Here is an 18,557-nt window from a genome sequence, read left to right on the forward strand (position 1 = left end):
AAAATAACTTGCTTTATACTGAAACTCAAATTTAATTTTAAAATAAAATTTATAGGATCAACTATAGAATATTGACATTTTGTATGTCAGAAATGGTTGAATATTAGTGATTTCATAGGGTTCAACATAATACTGTGAGTGCGGTCTAAGTCGTGGTGTGTATAAGTGTGCTTTCCTGAAAAGCCATGCTAGTCCAAATAAACTTTGTTGCCTTGGTGATCTACGGCTTATTTATCTTCTTTGTTATGAATTGAAAAATAAAAATTATATACATTTATAGCGTGCAAAATGATGTTTTGAAATATGTATATGCTGTGCAATGGCTTAATCTAATTAACATATGCATCACCTCACATATTTATTTTTTGTTGTGACAATGCTTAAAACCTACTCTCAGAAATTTTCAAAATACAATACATGGGTATTTACTATGGTCACCCATGTTGTATAGTAGATCTCTTGAACTTATTTCTCCTGATAAAATTTTATATCTTTTGATCAACATTGTACTCATCTAAACTCCTTATACCCTTCTACTCTGCTTCTGAGTTGAACTATTTTAGATTCCATATAAGTCTCATCGTGTGGTATTTGTCTTTCTGTGCCTGGCTTATTTCATTTAACGTGTTCCAGGTTCATTCATGTTGCAAATGACAGGATTTTTTTTCAAGTTCAGTAGTATTCCATTGTGTATACATGCAACTTATTTCTTAAACTGTTTTTTTTTTTAATTAATCCTAATGCCTTCTTAGGTACATATAGTACTTCTGTAGCTTTTAACTCTAGTCTACAAACACCTAAGATAAGAATGGTGTTATTGGGAAGAACAAGGCATTAGGAAAAAGTAGATAAATCTATACAGTGTAAATCCATGTTTCCTCAAGTATATAATGCCACAGGTGATTTTTGGTTACTACTCCTTGAAGGATTCCATTCAGCTTGCTTAACTGTGAGATACAGCTTTCACCCTAATTTCCACAAAGCAGCTCAGAGCGATTCTTTTACCATGTGATGACTCCTTTGCTCAAATCCTCTCGTGGCCTCATTTAACAATCTTGAAGCTCTATATGATCTGGCTTCACTCACCTGCCCCCAGCACCATCTTGTTTGACTTCATCTCCAGCTTCTCACCCCCTCTTTTTCTCTGTTCCAGCCATTGTGGCCTCCCTGCTCCACTAACATACAAGTCTATTTCCTGAACTGCTGCTCCCTCATAACTGCTCCCTCAGTTATGATCATGGCTCCTTCCTTCAATCTCTTCTCAAAAGTCCAATGGTCCATGAGCCCTACTTGGCTCTCCCATACATAGCAGTACAAATGCATACCTTCATTCCCTATGTCTTTTACTGTGCTTGATTTTAATCCACTGCATTTTTTTGCCACCTAATTTGTTATATATTGGCTTGTTTACTTATCACCTGTCTCCCTCCATAAGAATAAGGGCTCCAGGATGGCAATTGTTTTGCCTGTGTTGTTCACTGTGTATCCCTGGTGCCCAGAACAGTATGGGATGATGAGTAGCCATTCCAGGAATGAATGAACTGTTCATTTCAGCTCATGAGAAGTAGGGTGCTGGATAGGGAGTACAGTCATTCCCAGTGGAAAAAAAAGGGTTATTCATTAAATGTCACTCTACTCTGTCAGTTTTTAGGAGGCTGGAATGAAAAGTGCTTCAGTCTATTTTTATTGTCACCTTTTTGAGGCAAGTAGCCATTGGCACCATATATAATCTTCATTGTAAATGAATACAGTAGTACCCCCTTATCCACAGTTTTGTTTTCTGCAGTTTCAGTTACCTGCAATACAGTACAATATGATAGTTTAAGAGAGAGAAAGAGAGAGACCTCATTCATGTGACTTTTATTACAGTATATTGTTATAGTTGTTCTGTTATTGTTAATCTCTTACTGTGCCTAATTTATAAATTAAACTTTATCATAGTTATGCATGTATTGAAAAAAACATGGTATGTACTGTATAGGGCTTGTTACTATACGTGGTTTCAAGCATCTACTGGAAGCTTTGAAATATATTCCCTGCAGTTAAGAAGCGATTACCACAAGGTAAAAGTCAATTTCTCATGAAAATGTTTTATTGAAGTATACCATATACCCAGAAAAATCCAAAAATCATAGATGGTTAAATGTTCGCAAAGTAAATACATCCTGGTACCCAATGCCCAGATCAGGAAACAAAACATTACCAGAATCCCATAAACCCCTTCATGTTGTCATCAATGTAATAACTCCCCAGTGTTTAGCCTACCATTTTAATATCATAGATAGTACTGCTTGTGTTTGGACTTAATACACATAGAGTCATAGGGCATGTACTCTTTTATGTCTGGATTCTTTGCTCAAAACTATCTTTATGAAAATCATTCATGTTGCTGCTAATAGTCATAGTTCATGCATTTCCATTGCTGTATAAAATTCTATGCTACTGTTGATAGACATTTGAGATTTTTTTCAATTTTTGTGTATTACAAATCACGCTGAGATGAACATCCTTGAATGTATCTTTTGGTTAACACATAAAAATGCATGCCTTGAACTTCATTAGGTATTGCCAGACATTTTTCCAAAGTGGCCTTACCAATGTGCACCATCACCAGCAGGGCAGCAGAATTCCAATCACTTCTCATCACTGCACTTTGTATCGTGTCTTTTACATTTTAGCCACTGTGGTGGGTGTGGAATGAGTGCAATGTAGTTATAATTTGTATTCCTCAGGACTAGTGCTGTGGAACACTTTAAAATATATTTGTTGCCAATTTGAGTTACGTGAATCTATTTTCATGGATATTAAGATAATATAGGTCATATATGGATAAGGTAGAAATCATATAGGTCATAATTTAATGACTAAAATTTAGTAAACATTGCTTTCATTAATGACTCTTTTACTAATTGATAGATTGTATTCCCTTTACAAAGCTTTTGCTGTGGAAAATTCAGTTCAATAGACGCGACGCTAATTGTGGGTTAAGTATGAGTAACCCTCCATGCTGAATGGTGTGAGGCTACCAAGGTCCACGTCATGGGAAGCTTCTCAGATGTTATGTTGAAGCTATGTCTAACAAGCATGAACAGGGTCTGCAAGTAAGGCAGAAAAGGGAAGCCAGTGTACTAGAAAAACCTAAATAAAATTTGAAGGTGCGAAGAAGTATGAAACTTTTAGGAAATTGCAAGGGTTCAGGTGTGGTTATCAGAAATAATAAAGAAAATTGCCACCATCTTGTTTAGAGGGAATTAAGACTTGAAGAATGACACTTAACATTAGCCTCCAGAAGTACCAAGGGCCAATAGTAAATTGGACTTAGGGTTTAATTCCATTAGTTGTGTAGCTTGAAATGTTTGAAGTTAACTCAGCATCATTTACAATGATTTTTATGCCAAATGAAATATGCATGAGCAGGGAAATATTTCCTGGATAGCTTTTTGCTTTCTGTGTTAGGCCTTATGTCAGCTGTCTAAAATGTAGAAGTGAGCAACACATTTATTGTTATTGAGAATGCATAGTAAAATAACATGAATTCTATCATTTTTACAGCTGAGATGCTGTTATAGATTAAGCAGAAAAACCCTGGCAGCCTCTGGTTAAAAAATAATGATTTTATTATTCTTTTTGGAGTTAACATTTATTTTTAACTAATGTTTCACTGTAGTATTAAAAAATTCCTTTCAGAACTAAATACTATAGTCAAATCCATTATTTTTGACACTGTATTTTAATTGGTTATTAGAAAAATTAACAGTTCTTTATCACATTATATTTTAATGAAATCTTTCAAAATGATTAGGCAGAAGATATTTTTCCTTCTAGTTTCAAAAATATTTGTAGAATTTTTCTTAAAATACTGTAGGGAATGTCTGTCATTTCTGAATAGATGTGGTTCTATCTCAAGGCTAAATATAACTCAATTGTTGAAAAAAATGTGATACACATGGAACATATGTGTATATAGAATCGGGATTCACAGCATGTGGTCTTCTTTACTCGTAGGCTGAAGAAAAAGTCCCAGTCGGTGGATATTAATGCTCCGGGGTTCAACCCTTTGGCTGCTGCAGGAAAGCAAACACCACAAGCCAGTAAGCCCCCTGCACCCAAGACCCCCATCATTGAAGAAGAACAGAACAATGCAGCTAATACTCAGAAACATCCTTCCAGAAGGAGCGAACTGAAGAGGTTCTACACAATTGGTGAGCACCAGATGTTTTACACAAGTGAATAGATGAAATCTACCTAAATGGCATTGAGAATTTCTGGGTCTGTTTAGTTCAATGGCTCCTTGTTATAAAACATGTAAATCTTTCTGATGGTGTATTTGGACATTTTCTTATGTGGTCTGAACATAAAGATGGAAAACTACTGAAAAACTTTCAGCAAAGTTAAATAAAACAGGCTTGAGGACCTTCTATATCCTAACCTAAGGGAAGTAAATATACATATACATACATATACATACACATGTACTACATATGTGTAGAAAAACCTTCTTAGGTTTTTCAGTTTTTAACTTTGTGTGCTACTATTTTCATTTCAGTCATTGTTCAGCCAGTGCCTTTCTTGTTTTTTGGTTTTTGTTTTATTTCATTTTCCCTTCAGGCTCCCAGGTCTCTGAACCTGTTCTGTCGGGTTGTTGAGACTGTGGTTGATGTCAGCCTGTAACTAACAAAGCCAGTAAGAAAGTAAAGTTATTACATTCTGAGAGAGGACAGATTACATTGTGGGTCTATTTTGACCTTTCACCTTGCTTTACTTTGGAAAAATTGAATGGCATCCAGGCCCTTCATAGGGAAGAGTAATAGGATATGGCTTGGGTTTTGCAGGCATTACATTATTTCCCCCCAGATATAATAATATCCTGTAATTTTGTACTTTAACATTTAATCAGAGAGTTGTAGGCAATCAGTCCAAACAAATCAAATTACCAACTTTTGTGTACCATATTAGCCCAGCATGTCTTTGGCCTTGCTTTGTAATGAACAATAGCAGCTTTTAGTGTCTTAAATCTATCTGAGACAAAAGTTACTAAACATCTAATACATGGCAAAGAATGATGAGTAGGGGAGACAAATCCACCCAAAAAGAGAATGGCTGCTTTGGCCTTGCTTATTACTTCAATTTGGAGAGATTCGGTCACATCCAAAAGCGGTAATAGTAGAGACTGTGGCTTAATGGGTTAACCAGTGTTACATCAAAGAGGGCCTGTTTTCTTCAAAATTAACCATCCTCACCACCCCAATATGAGAATGTTTATTTTAAGATTATTTAAATCTTTTTCTTTGATATTTTAGTAGCCATTCCTAGAAATGATCATCAGGAGACCAGATTTCTAGTTCTAATTCCTATACCAATTTCCTGTGTGACTTTGTCAAGTCATTTTCCAATGTCTTTGGGCTAAATTCCTTCCTTCAAGCTGAAGAAATGCCTCCATGTAGGGCTAGCCTTATTTCAGAATTTGGCTGCTAAAACCATGCTTTCTCTTCCCACCATTTTATGTCCTCTTCTTATATATTCATTCTCAGGCTTCCTTTTTCCAGACGGTCAAGTCTCATTTTCTGAAAGGCAGCAAGCATGGTGTCAGTGAGATTGTCCATAGTCAGGTAATGAGAATTAATAAAAGTGTAGACAAGCACATATTTCTATTTTTAAAACTTATGCTAGCACAGTTCTTCAAATCAATTGACTAGAAAAGCTCACAAAGTCTATATAACTCTGTCCAATTACCAATATCCTCTTCTCCTCTGCAACATGTCTGTCGCCTTCTATTGCTTTTCTAATTGGCTAAAAAGACATGGTTAGTATTTTTTCCTTCAGCAAATGAAGCTTATCCTACAAACTCAATGGTCCTTAAAAATTAGAAAAAAAAAAAAGGAGAGATACTAACCAACTTTGCCACCATGAATAATGGGCTAAGTCTAGAAAATAGAAGTCTCAAAAGGGGTGGATTGCAGAAAGATGAACAATGAGTTATTTTAAATAATACCACCACTTGTGAATTCTTCTCTATTGAATTGGTAACAGTTTGCTTCATAATCAATGTGAGTGGCATGTCTATTGTGTTAAAAGAGACCTCTGAACTGTTAAATATACTCTATATAACCCTTTTAGTAATTTGGACCTGGAAACATTACCTTCAAGGCTGACATATTAGCAACCATGTAATCACCTGTATTGAAAGTTCCCTTTACAAAACAAATGTACTTCAATGTCTCTTAGTAAAAGTATTAGTAATAAACAATAAAAATTTTCACTTTTTGATAATTTCATATGCCAGGGGAAATTTAAGCTCCTGGGTTCTATCCTCAATTCACCCTCACAACAGCTCAGACGGGTAGGTGTTACACCCTATTTTTATAGATGAGGATACAGCCATAGATCATTTAAAGATGGGGTCATGAGCTGTAGATAGCAGGCTCTGCAAATTAAATCTACCTTCTCTTGTGGCCTGTCAGAATCAGGCTTTCTCTGACTCTCAAAGTTGCCATCCCCTCTGTGCAACAATAAGCTGTAGTGCTGTTATTGTTGTTGTTGTTCTTCTTGTTGTTGTTGTCGTCGTTGTTGTTTGAGACGGAGTCTCCCTCAGTCGCCCAGGCTGCAGTTCAGTGGCGCGATCTCGGCTTACTGCAACCTCCCCTTCCCAGTTTCAAGCGATTCTCCTTCCTCAGCCTCACGAGTAGCTGGGACTACAGGCGCCCGCCATCACGCCCTGCTATTTATTTTGTATTTTTAGTAGAAACAGGGTTTCACTGCGTTAGCCAAGATGGTCTTGATCTCCTGACCTCTTGATCTGCCCGCCTCGGCCTCCCAAAGTGCTGGGATTACAGGCGTGAGCCACCACGCCCGGCCAGCTGGAGGAGATTTTATGGATAATATAGTGGAGTGATATTTTTACCACAAGTCCCAGAGAATCTCACTGAAGGAAGCCTTGCCAACGAACCCGTCTACAAACCGATATGCTCATTCATTGAAAGATACCTTTCAATATCTGTTTCGAGTTTACACTCCTGGAAAACTCTAGGAGCCCTCTTGTGGCCAAGTAAAGTACATTTAAATTTAGCAATGAAGTTTTATACTATAGTTACTACAGCCATACAAGCAATAATTTTAGGGCTTAAAGGATTTTCAAATAAAAAATAATAACTAGAAACATGTTGCAGCCATTGAAGTGTCTTTTAGTGGCTGCAGTGGCTTTTCTAGAATTATTTTCTTAGAAGTACAGTTACTCTTTAGTATTCAGGGAGTAGAGGGGATTGGTTCCAGAACCCTCACAGATACCAGAAATCTGCAATGCCCAAGTTCCTGATATAAAATAGCATAGTATATGCATATAACCTATGCACATCCATCTGTATACGGGAAATCATCTCTAGGTTACTTATAATATCTAATACAATGTAAAAGTTATATAAATAGTTGTTATACTGTATTTGTAGTCAGTATTGTTTTATATTGTGTTGTTACTGTTCATTGTTTTTGCTCTGGAATAGTTTGAATCAGTGGTTAGTTGAGTCCATAGATACAGAGCCTACAGATATGGAGGGATGGCTGTATAATAAAATTCCATTGATTTAGGATAAGTAGGGGAAAGCTAGTCACTATTGATGTGAAATAAATGAATCTTCAGATAAAAGGAAAGTAATCACCATGTCAGACTGTGGTTCAGGAAAGAGTATCTTCTGCCCTGCTTCCATCACTAACTGTGTAATCTGGCACAAGTTATTTACCATCATTTGACCTTAATTTTTACGTGTGTACAATGAAAGAGATAAACCAAATCATGTCTTTCAGAGTTGTTTTTCATCTTACTCTCTTTTTATTATCACAGCTGACCATAGAAAGTACTGTACAAGTGTTCTATTGCCATGAAACAAACTACCACAACGTTAGCAGTTTAAAATAACACCAATTTATGAACTCCCTGTTTTCTAGGTCAGTCCACACGGTATGTCTGGGTTCTCTGCTCAGGCTGTCTCAAGGATAAAGTCAAGGTACTAGCTGGGCTGTGTTTTCATCTGGAGTTTCAACCAGGGGAAAAAATTGCTTCTAAGCTCATTCTTATTGTTGGCAGAATTCAGTCCCTTGCAGTTGTAGGGCTGAGCTACCCGTTTCCTTGCTGGCTGTTTACCAGGGACCACTCTCAGCTCCTAGGGGCTGCTTGCTTTTCTTGTCGTGTGGCCCCCTCCACCTTCGAGCAAAGAACTTCACATCAAGTCTCTTTCATTCGGATTCTCTGTCTCAACCAACCAAGAATATTCTCTGCTCTTAAAGAATTCATGTTATTGAGTCAGGATCACCCAGATTTTCTGTCTTAAGGTCCACACAACCTAATCGCGGGAATAAAGTCCGTCATAAATTCCAGACCCCGGAGTTATGCAGACGTGTACACCAGAGGGGTGGGAGATCTTGGTGATCATTTTAGAATTCTGCCTACCACATTTTACAGCACCGCCTGATATACACACATGCAAATACCAATATATCGCAGATGAAATTGCTTAAAAGCATTTCTATTACTATCTATTTTGATTACTTATAGAACAGAATATTCTATAGAATATGAAATAGAATGGAACATTCTATTTCATTTTTTAAATACAGTCTCAACTCACTAAATTTATTTCATAGTCCATTAATGGGCTATGACCTGAAGTTTGAAAAATCACTGGACTTGATATTTGAAATCCTTCAGATACTTAAACTTCTATTATTCTTTTAAAAATAGAATTGTTAATTAGAGCTAGAATAAAAAACATTAACTTAGTGGAGTAGCACTAATAGGTAAATAGAAGAAAATGGAGTGGAATTTTTTACTACTCCAATTATTGTTTGTGTTAGATAAAACCATTTGAGTTTGACAAGGTGCATAAGAAACATATCCTTCAAAACCACAGCCCCTACTTAAAGATAGATAATGAAGCCAAATAGTAGACTCAGATATTTGTGATAATCATTTTATTTCACTACCCTTAATTCAAAGAACTACATATAAGGACTTCTGAAAAATATTGTAAATTAAGCATGGAGGTAGTAAAGAAAACTGTGCACACAGGAGCCAAGCATGTACCATTGCTCCCTAAGGCATACGGTTCTATGTGATATTGATTCCTCACTTCAGGGAACTGGAGCTGGAATTCATATATCTCGGTCCAGGTTCTGCGACTATTAGTAAAAGCTCCTGATGTCTTTCTATACGGAGGATTTTCGCTGGACAGTTAGGAAATAGGACCACTCTTGAATGAATATCCCCACAACGGGAATCATTCAGTGAAACACCGAACACTGATTAGTCCCTGATCAATCCCTGCTGTGTGAAGGCCTCATGGAAGATGCTGCTCAGAATAGAAAGAAAAATGAAACAGAGAGCCCTGCTTTCAAGGCAGCCATCCTATGTGTTGGGGAAGAGTGTGCCTGGTTGAAATGAGCACACTGGTAAGCAAAATAGACAACACAGAATGCCCTAAATGCCATGGACGTGGGGGCTCTCCCCCACGTGTGTAAGGGTGGTGTGTAAGGAATGAGGGAGGGGGCAGCAGGAGCCAAGGGAGAGTCAGAGTGCCCTGGAATCCACAAAAGGAGAAATCTCCTCAGATTGTGTAGATGCTGGGAGGCCCTTTATGGGCTCCATAGAGCAAGACACCCTCAGCACTCTCCTCTGTTTTTGCGTATGAGCTCCCCCGGCATCTGCACTTCCCTGTGCCTCCTGTTTTCTTGTGTTGGCATGTCTGTCTCCATACTGCTTTTCAGTTCTTAGGAGGAGGGAATGGTGCCTGCAATCTCATTAATCCCAGCATTTAGTGCAGTGTGAGGCACACAGTTAAGTGCCAAATAACTGTGGAGGGCAGAGAGGATAGTTAGAAAGGGTTATGAATCTTGTCCTTTGAAGTGGAGGAGGAGAGGATGGAATCTACTCAGAATTCAGTTGGAGGACGAATTTAACATTTACTGTGTGCCAGGATCTTTAAGCAATTTTTACACATTATCTCACTATACAAAGCTCAGTGACACAGGGTTATGACCTCACTTTCATGAAAATCAGAAGTCCAGAGAGGTTAGGAGATTTGTCTAAGGTCACAGCTTCCCCAAATAGCCTAGATAGGATCCAGACCCAGTTTAATGTAATTGCAGAGCAAAGGCTCTTAAACACCACAACATGCTATCTGTTTATCCTCCACCGTAAGTATACAGCTAAAAGATTCTTCTATCTATAGGCCATTAGAGAAGGATTGGAATATCTGGTGTAGAAAACAATGAGTAAGATAATTACAACCTTTATGTTTATTTTTTTAAAGTCCTCTTTTATGACTTATGCCACGTAAATGCTCTCTGCAACTTAGTAGAGAAGCCAGAAAAGCTATCAGTTTAGCCTTTCCTCAGCAGGGCTCCTGAATAGGGGGTCCCACAGGGGGGCTCCTTGGCTAACAGGTGTTTGAATAATACCTCTGGAACTTTCCTTCAGTTGAAATCTCTCCCTCTCAGGTTCTCACCTTGTCATGGGAATTGACAGTCTATTTGTCCCTTTTAATCTTGTTTGTCTTCATGGATCAACCTCTCCCTTTTATCCTATCTAAACTAATCTCACTGTAACACCTTCTTGTAAGACACAGTCTGTGATTAATCATCCGATGTTCTTTACCCAGCCATTTATAGTCATTTAGATTCAGATAAATGAATTAAATAAATATGTATTGAATGCCTACTATGTTCCAGGCTACGTTCAAAGTCCTGTGAATAAACGATTAAACTAAACTAAGGCCAACCCTCAGGTGCTTATATTCTAGTGGGGAAGGCAGGCAATAAATATACAATCAGGTATTTAACACACTGTCAAGTAATGATACGTTTTTAAAGAAGAATAAAATAGATTGAGAGAGGTAATATGTTATACGTGTAAAATATGTTTAAATCTTATACAATTTTTATGAACATTCTAGATGATGAATTGTCTCAGCACTAACTGGGAAATCAATTGGCTGGATTCGATTACAGGACATTAGATACATAAATAATAGATTTTTCAGAGTTGTTTTTTACCTTCCTTGGAATCAGATTAGCTTATGAAAAGACTAATGGAATTGATATTTGCAGCATGAAGGAGAAAATGATTAAGGGGAAATTTATTGACCCTCATGCTTCCCCACATTGTTTTCAAGAGGAGGTATCCAGATGTTCATTTCTACCAATAATAAACAAGGAATGTGGATTAAGCTATAATTTAGCATATTGAAATTAAGTATCAGGGAAAATGTAACAAGTTTTAGTATATACAGAGAAGCTGGGTTGTTTTGTTTTGTTTTGTTTTGTTTTTGAGACGGAGTCTCGCTCTGTCACCCAGGCTGGAGTGCAGTGGAGCGATCTCAGCTCACTGCAACCTCCACCTCCCGGGTTCACACCATTCTTCTGCCTCAGCCTCCCAAGTAGTTGGGACTGCAGGTGCCCGCCACCATGCCTGGCTAATGTTTTTGTATTTTTAGTACAGACGGAGTTTCACTGTGTTAGCCAGGATGGTCTCAATCTCCTGACTTCTTTATCTGCCTGCCTCAGCCTCCCAAAGTGCTGGGATTATAGGCGTGAGCCACTGCGCCCAGCCTGGTTTTTAAAAATGTATAGCTATTGTCTCTTCAGAGTGGTTTAGGATTCAACTTGCCAGAGGGAGAGAGAAAATTAGCACTCAAAGATCCTAAATTATTTTGATCAAGGCCATGAAAGCTGTGTAGTCATTCAGTGGGTGTTTATTGAGCTCCTTCTTTTGCTCAGGAAGGCAGGTGAATCAATGATGAGGAACTTGGCCTTGAGAATCTAAAGTCTAAGTTGGACCTTTATATTCCTCCTGCTAGTTATGAGACCATAAACAAAGTAATTAGAATCTCAAATCTTAGTATCCCTCCTTATAAAAGGAAATAAAACTGTTCCTTACTGAAAGTGCTGTGGTGAGGTATAAGTGAGGTAATGTATTTAAAGTACTTACATTAGTGCCTAGAACTTGCAAGTTCTCAGTAAATATTAGTGAGCTTGTTGTGGTTGTGAATTAAGGATAGAGTATGAATGAAGCACCATGGTACCTGCTCTAATGGAACTTATATGAATCAAGCCTCTTGTCTTGACCTTTGTGGATCTGATCAAATCATCCCCTGTTTAAAACCCGGCAGTGGTTCCCCACTCTCCACAAAATAAGGTTGTTACTCTATAGACCTTTCAAACTGCGCTTACCTTTCATCAGCTTTATTGCAGACCTCAGCCCTACACTCCAGCCAAGCTAAAAACTGTTTGTGGTTTCCCAAAGTTGTAATTCTGTGTGCTGTATCATGGCTTTTCCTTCTGCCTAGAATAGTGATACCTCCACCTCTTTTAGCCTTCTGATTAACTACCCATTTGCCAGGATTCAATCCAAACATCCTTTACACCTGGCCACAACTTCTCTAAATCTGATTAATATGAATACATCTCAAGCATTTTAATATACAGATTGTCCATCTTTTAGGTGACTAACATATTGGATTTAATAAATTTAATAAATGCTTATAACGTTTCTATAGAGTGAGTGGATTTAAGTCTCTGAAAGTTGAATGACTTATTCATGGTCATACTGTAAATAGTGTCAAAGCCAAGGGAAGAATCTAAGTAAACTGGCCAGTAGTAAAGAGCCCATCCTTTACATTTATTTTCAGGTCAAATTGTCTTTTCAAAAACAAAAATGAAATTAGACGGTTGATGGAGATCTCACTGAGTGGTTCCCCAAGTGCTAGTCTATACCATTGATGGTATAGATCCAATAGAAAAAGATAGAAAAAGATCCAATAATAAAATAACAGTAGTTTTTCATAAGACTATACTTAGTTAAAGTGACTGTCTTTTCCCTTTTCTCTTTCTTTCGTTCTTCCTCCTTTGTCCCCTCCCTCTTTCTTTCTCCCTTCTGCTCTTTCTTGCACCCTCTTTCTTCCCTTTTTCCTTCTTTCCTTCTCTCCTTGTGTTAAAATGAATGGTCTTTTGTGAAATGACTGCTTAGTATATGGTATCAGTTTGGGGTTTTTGTTTAAGTCTGTTCTTTTAAAATTCTTTTACTTGTCAAAATATTAAGTTGGGAAATAGTCCCTAAAATATTCTCTTGAAATTGTGATGGTCTGTAAAATTGCAAATTCTAAAATCCAATGCAATGATCTTGTCTTTTGCCCTGCTTGCAGGATAGAATACCTTCAACATTCCAAGCTTAATGATGCACAGTTAAATACAAATTTGTATCTTACTAACCCCAGGCTGCTTACATATTGAAAAGAGAGCCTATAGAACTAGGGGTTCCCTGGGAATTCTTCTCAGTAGTAGGCAAAATTAAAACAGTAATAACTAGTTTGGAAGCTCTAAAGAGAAAAGCAAGACACATATTTAACTGCTTTTTAATTGCAGCACAGCAGACACTTTAAAATATCATCACATAACTTGTACGCCTCTCATTTAATAAAAAAGATAACTCTAAAGTAAAAATACTGTAACAGGAGGTTAAAAAGTAAAAGGAAAAAACCAATCTTGCTAGAGGTGGCACACTCTGCAGTGTGAAACTAGGTCACCATTGACCTGGAACCTTCTCTCCAAGCTGGAAGGTTCTTCATGGAGAAGCCGGAGTCTCTGCGATTTGATCAACAAAACTATCTTGGCATGCAGGTCACTGTCTATAAGCACAGAAACTAAAACAGATAGCTGCTCTGAGGGTTCTAATTAAATTAAATTCTTGAGAACTACGACTTTGTTTTGAATTGAAATTTGTTTTGACAGTTTGATGACTTTTTACATTTTCTGGGTCACAAAAATGTTTAGGGAAAATTATTTCATTGCTGAGGTTTCTTGTTACACATGGAAGCCAAAAGTCCCTAAATGGACCTGGGCATTTCACAGATTTTGAAGAGTGGTTCAAAGTTTGTATAAGTACCCAATATGTAGTTTTTTATTAAGATAGTGGAATTTGAGGACATCAAGATTTCAAGTTTAATTTTTTGGTTCATTTGTGTATTAATCAGACCGTGGGATTCAATACATGTTTATGACAGTCTACATCTCCATGTGCATATTTGTTGGAGGGATATTTGATTGGGATTTTATTTTACAACATTTTTCATTTATTTCATTTAATATCTACTTTAAAACATAAGATTAAGGAAATCCCACAGGCTGAAACTACTTTCAACTCTAAAATTAATATGAAAGCTTTATTTCTTTCGAGAGAAATTAGATTTTTTTTAACCAATCATTTATGTAACTTTAAACTTTACCAAGCAACCGGAGGTATACTCAGAACGAGAAAAAATGTGTTTGCTTGATATCCCTATAGATTTGTAGTGTCTATAATTTGTTAAATAAACTTACCAACTCTAGTTTTATAGCATTAGCACCTTATTTTATAGACTTGCCTTATTCTTTTTTTGCCCTGCTTGTGTGATTGTTCTCTGTCAGATGGAATCAACCCAGAATCAAGAAATACAGCTTCATCATGGCCATGATAAATGGATTAAGAAATGTCAGTAACATCGAGGTTTCCTTGAGCAAATGGTTTTGGTATTACGTTTGAGCTGCAGCATAATAGTCTTTTTTTTTTTTTTATACTTTGAGTTCTAGGGTACATGTGCATAATGTGCAGGTTTGTTACATATGTATACTTGTGCCATGTTGGTGTGCTGCAGCCATCAACTCGTCAGCACCCATCAACTCATCATTTACATCAGGTATAACTCCCAATGCAATCCCTCCCCCCTCCCCCCTCCCCATGATAGGCCCCGGTGTGTGATGTTCCCCTTCCCGAGTCCAAGTGATCTCATTGTTCAGTTCCCACCTGAGTGAGAACATGCGGTGTTTGGTTTTCTGTTCTTGTGATAGTTTGCTAAGAATGATGGTTTCCAGCTGCATCCATGTCCCTACAAAGGACACAAACTCATCCTTTTTTATGGCTGCATAGTATTCCATGGTGTATATGTGCCACATTTTCTTAATGCAGTCTGTCACTGATGGACATTTGGGTTGATTCCAAGTCTTTGCTATTGTGAATAGTGCCGCAATAAACATACGTGTGCATGTGTCTTTATAGCAGCATGATTTATAATCCTTTGGGTATATACCTTAAACAACGTATTAAAACACAAATTATATCTGTCAATTTATTTAATGATTTCTAAACTGCCCAATTAAACCTATACTGGTTTAATTCATGGAATAATTAAAATGGACATTGTTCATGGTTGAGAAATAAGCATGATCCTGTTTGAAATTTCCTAAATCCCTATTAAAATTAGTCTTTCACTGCTTTTAGCAAATAAAACTTGCCCTTTTAACCTGCTAACACCACCATGAACTTCCCATTTCACTGAATAATGATGAGGGGAATAAAATGAGAAATTATTAAGCAAGATCTACTCTATTTTAAACATTTATAGATCGAATTAATGGTGATTTGAATAGTGAAGTAATATGTCTACATTTCCCAATGTTTTCATTTTTTTAAGAGTAGGAATTTAAAGAACTTCTAGGAACTTGCTCACGTTCAGAAATGAAACTATTGATATCTCTTGATTTTTTAAAATTTGCTTCTTCCCACTTTGTACTTTGTACCTAAGGATATATGTTTTCTTAGTTTTTTTTTTTTTTCTTCTTTTATGAGATGGAGTCTCAGTGTCATCCAAGTTGGAGAGCAGTGGTACAATCATAGCTCACTACAGCCTTGAATTCCTGGGCGCAAGTGAGCCTTCTGCCTCCGGAGTAGCTGGGATTACAGGTGTGCATAACCATACCGAGTCCGGATATTTCTTTACATGTAAAAATACTACAGGATTTATGCTTGTCAATGAAATTTTGAGCATGTTCACAGTTATGACTGAAAGAATATTACTTATGAGAATGGAAAAACAGGTAAAAACCAGACACAATTGGGGGGAAAAGCTTCTATTGCTGTTTCTACCAAAGATTTGAAACTACTTTTACTATAGTTAAAAGCTGTGAATCCAGCTGAAGATTATAAATGTTACAGTGACCATTCATGATACATTCCCTATGTATTATGTGTACGTCTACATACAAGCAAGTTATTAGTAAACAGCTTTAAAATTCACTAACTCAAATTTTGTGATCATCTGAACCAACTGAGATAAAAAGTCTTTGTATTAGTACAATATGAAAAAAATATATTATATGTGGGTTTATAACTGAAACATGATTTCAGGACACAGAAGATATTAGGTTCAGCAATTTAGCTTAGATAACTGCTTTTTGGTAGGGAAAAATATGTACTAAGAGAAATTAATATTCTGGTTTTAAAGTAAGGTTATCTATTCATTAGTTTATTTTATGTTACCTCATATATGTTTGAAAATAATAAAGTGAAATTCCTCCAAAATATTACATGAACAAGTTTAGTTAATTTAGATTGGTATCTTTTGAGGAAGAAAACCCATGTGTCCTTAATCATGACCAACAAATCTTAGCATTCTGTTTCCTCCATTCTGTTTGATCATTAATTTGGTAAGTCTCTTTCATAAATTTGAATCTTCTGTCTTATAGAAAAAGACTAATATGCTTTATAGAAAAAAAACTAATATGCATTGGATTTAAATGAACTCTGTTAACTAATGCAATATAAACTCTCTTAATGAATGAATTATTATATCTATAAACCCTCTTCATATGAAAAACACTATGCATTATGCATATAGAGGCAGTCCAACCCAGTATACAAATCAGTAAGACTTTTAACAGTGTTTGCCTCCCTGCTGCATTTCAGTGTTTTCTGTTTGCTAGGATTTGTACTCAAAGATCCTTGGAGGTTATTGTGTTGGTTAAATTTTCATACATGTTGATAGAAAGGGCATCTATATCCTCTCATAGTTCTCTGAGCTAGAGGAGGCAAAAATTATCTTTGATAACACATTGTAGATAAAATATCATAGGTGCCCGCAGAGAGTCAAACCTTGTGAATCTGATTTATTGAGTGTCTTATAGGCCAATTCAATAGAATTTCTTTTCCAGTTAGATAGATTCCGTTTTGAAGTCTTTTTCAAGTACTATTTCAAGTGAGGCAGGATGTGGCAAAATCAGCACAATAATATTTACTCTAAGTAAAGGAAAACAGGTATGTGGTGTGCTGTTTGGGGTACAGAGCTTTTACTTCCTGCTTTAAGTAATTCTCTCAAGTTACAGATCTTTTTGTGATATGAAAAACACTCTTGTAAATAAATGTATAGTGAGTGGGATGGAATGGGGATAGCTGAAAAGATAAGGAAAAGGGGAATATAAATAACAAACGGGGAATATAAATAACAATTCTCTCTCTCCATGCTGTCATCTTTCTTTTTCACCTCCATCCCTATATAAGCCTACGTAAACCTCAATTCAGTGGACAATTTTAAGAATGCTTACTCATTCATTTAAAAACATGATTGAATGCCTACATTATCAACTACCAATAGTTGGGAACAAGGCTTGAGAGAGAGGAGAGGGAGTCTTGTGTGCTACACCATGGAATTTGGGCTTATTCTTGGCATCTTGGGAACTTGTGAAGGGCTTTGCCTAAGGCAGTGTCTTGATGAGATTGCTTTATAGAGAGATATTTCTAGCATCACATGGAGAATGGTTGGGAACTTATGTGCCTACAAAGAGAAGAATCTTTTAGCCATATAGTGTAGGGGCTAAAAAGATAGCATGTTGTGTTATTTAAGAGCCCTTGGCTCTGGAATTACATACAACTGGATTTGGATCTTACCTCTGCTATTCTGGGCAGCTCCGTGACCTTGGACAAGTCACTTAATCTCTCTGGACTTCCGATTTTCATGAAATTAAGGATATTACCTGGTATTACTCAGATTTGTAATATGAGACAATGTATATAAATTGCTTAAATGATCCTGTCACACAGTAAGCACACAATAAATGTTAGTTAAAAAGCAAATTATCACAATAAAAATAAGGAGGAGTAACAAGAACCAAAACTAAGAGGCAACAGGACCAGCAAAAGATTCCAGACAGATGAAGTATATAAATCTAGACGAATTCATGACCAGCTAGAAATAAGTAAGAGGAAGATTTTCTAGTCAATGCTATGATTTCAGGCTTTAAATATTTGAAGCCATAGAAGCTAACCTTTTCAATTAAAAAGCTATATCCTCTTTCATGAACAAAATAAGTATCTCTCTGGGCCAGAAAAAGGATAAAATGCATAACAATAAATGAGTGTTGAAGCCATAGGCCTTTTGCATTAATATACATTGAATTTAAAAGAACCTTATTATAAATATCAGAAACATCATGCATTGAGCATATGGAGGACAGCCTGTCAGGCACAGTGTTGATACATTGCTGTTAATTAAATCCATTCTTCATTCATATTTCCTTACTTTTTACCTGACATCTAGGATCCTATCCAGGGTACTACATTATATTTAGTTGTCACATCTTGGGTTTTTCTCAGCTGTGACAGTTTATGGTGTCCTTTTCCTTGTTACGATGCTAGAGTTGAGCTCTTGGCTGCCCCTGACTGTTTCTGGACCAGAGCCCTAAAGGGATAGGAAGAGCCTAATAGG

The 18,557-nt window shown here is 36.7% G+C and overlaps 1 protein-coding gene across 7 annotated transcripts in view; it reads left to right on the forward strand.

The window, feature by feature from the left end:
• Window positions 1-18,557, forward strand: part of OXR1 (oxidation resistance 1) — a 382,144-nt gene that overhangs the window by 144,843 nt on the left and 218,744 nt on the right. For all 7 annotated transcript variants that reach the window (XM_005563911.5, XM_073999288.1, XM_073999296.1 and 4 more), the window contains exon 2: window positions 4,006-4,202. In XM_005563911.5, the coding sequence (XP_005563968.3) occupies window positions 4,006-4,202 (197 nt within the window). The remainder of the gene's footprint in view (window positions 1-4,005; window positions 4,203-18,557) is intronic.

The sequence above is a fragment of the Macaca fascicularis genome, chromosome 8 (genome assembly GCF_037993035.2).
Source record: "Macaca fascicularis isolate 582-1 chromosome 8, T2T-MFA8v1.1".
In the NCBI taxonomy this organism is placed as follows: domain Eukaryota; kingdom Metazoa; phylum Chordata; class Mammalia; order Primates; family Cercopithecidae; genus Macaca; species Macaca fascicularis.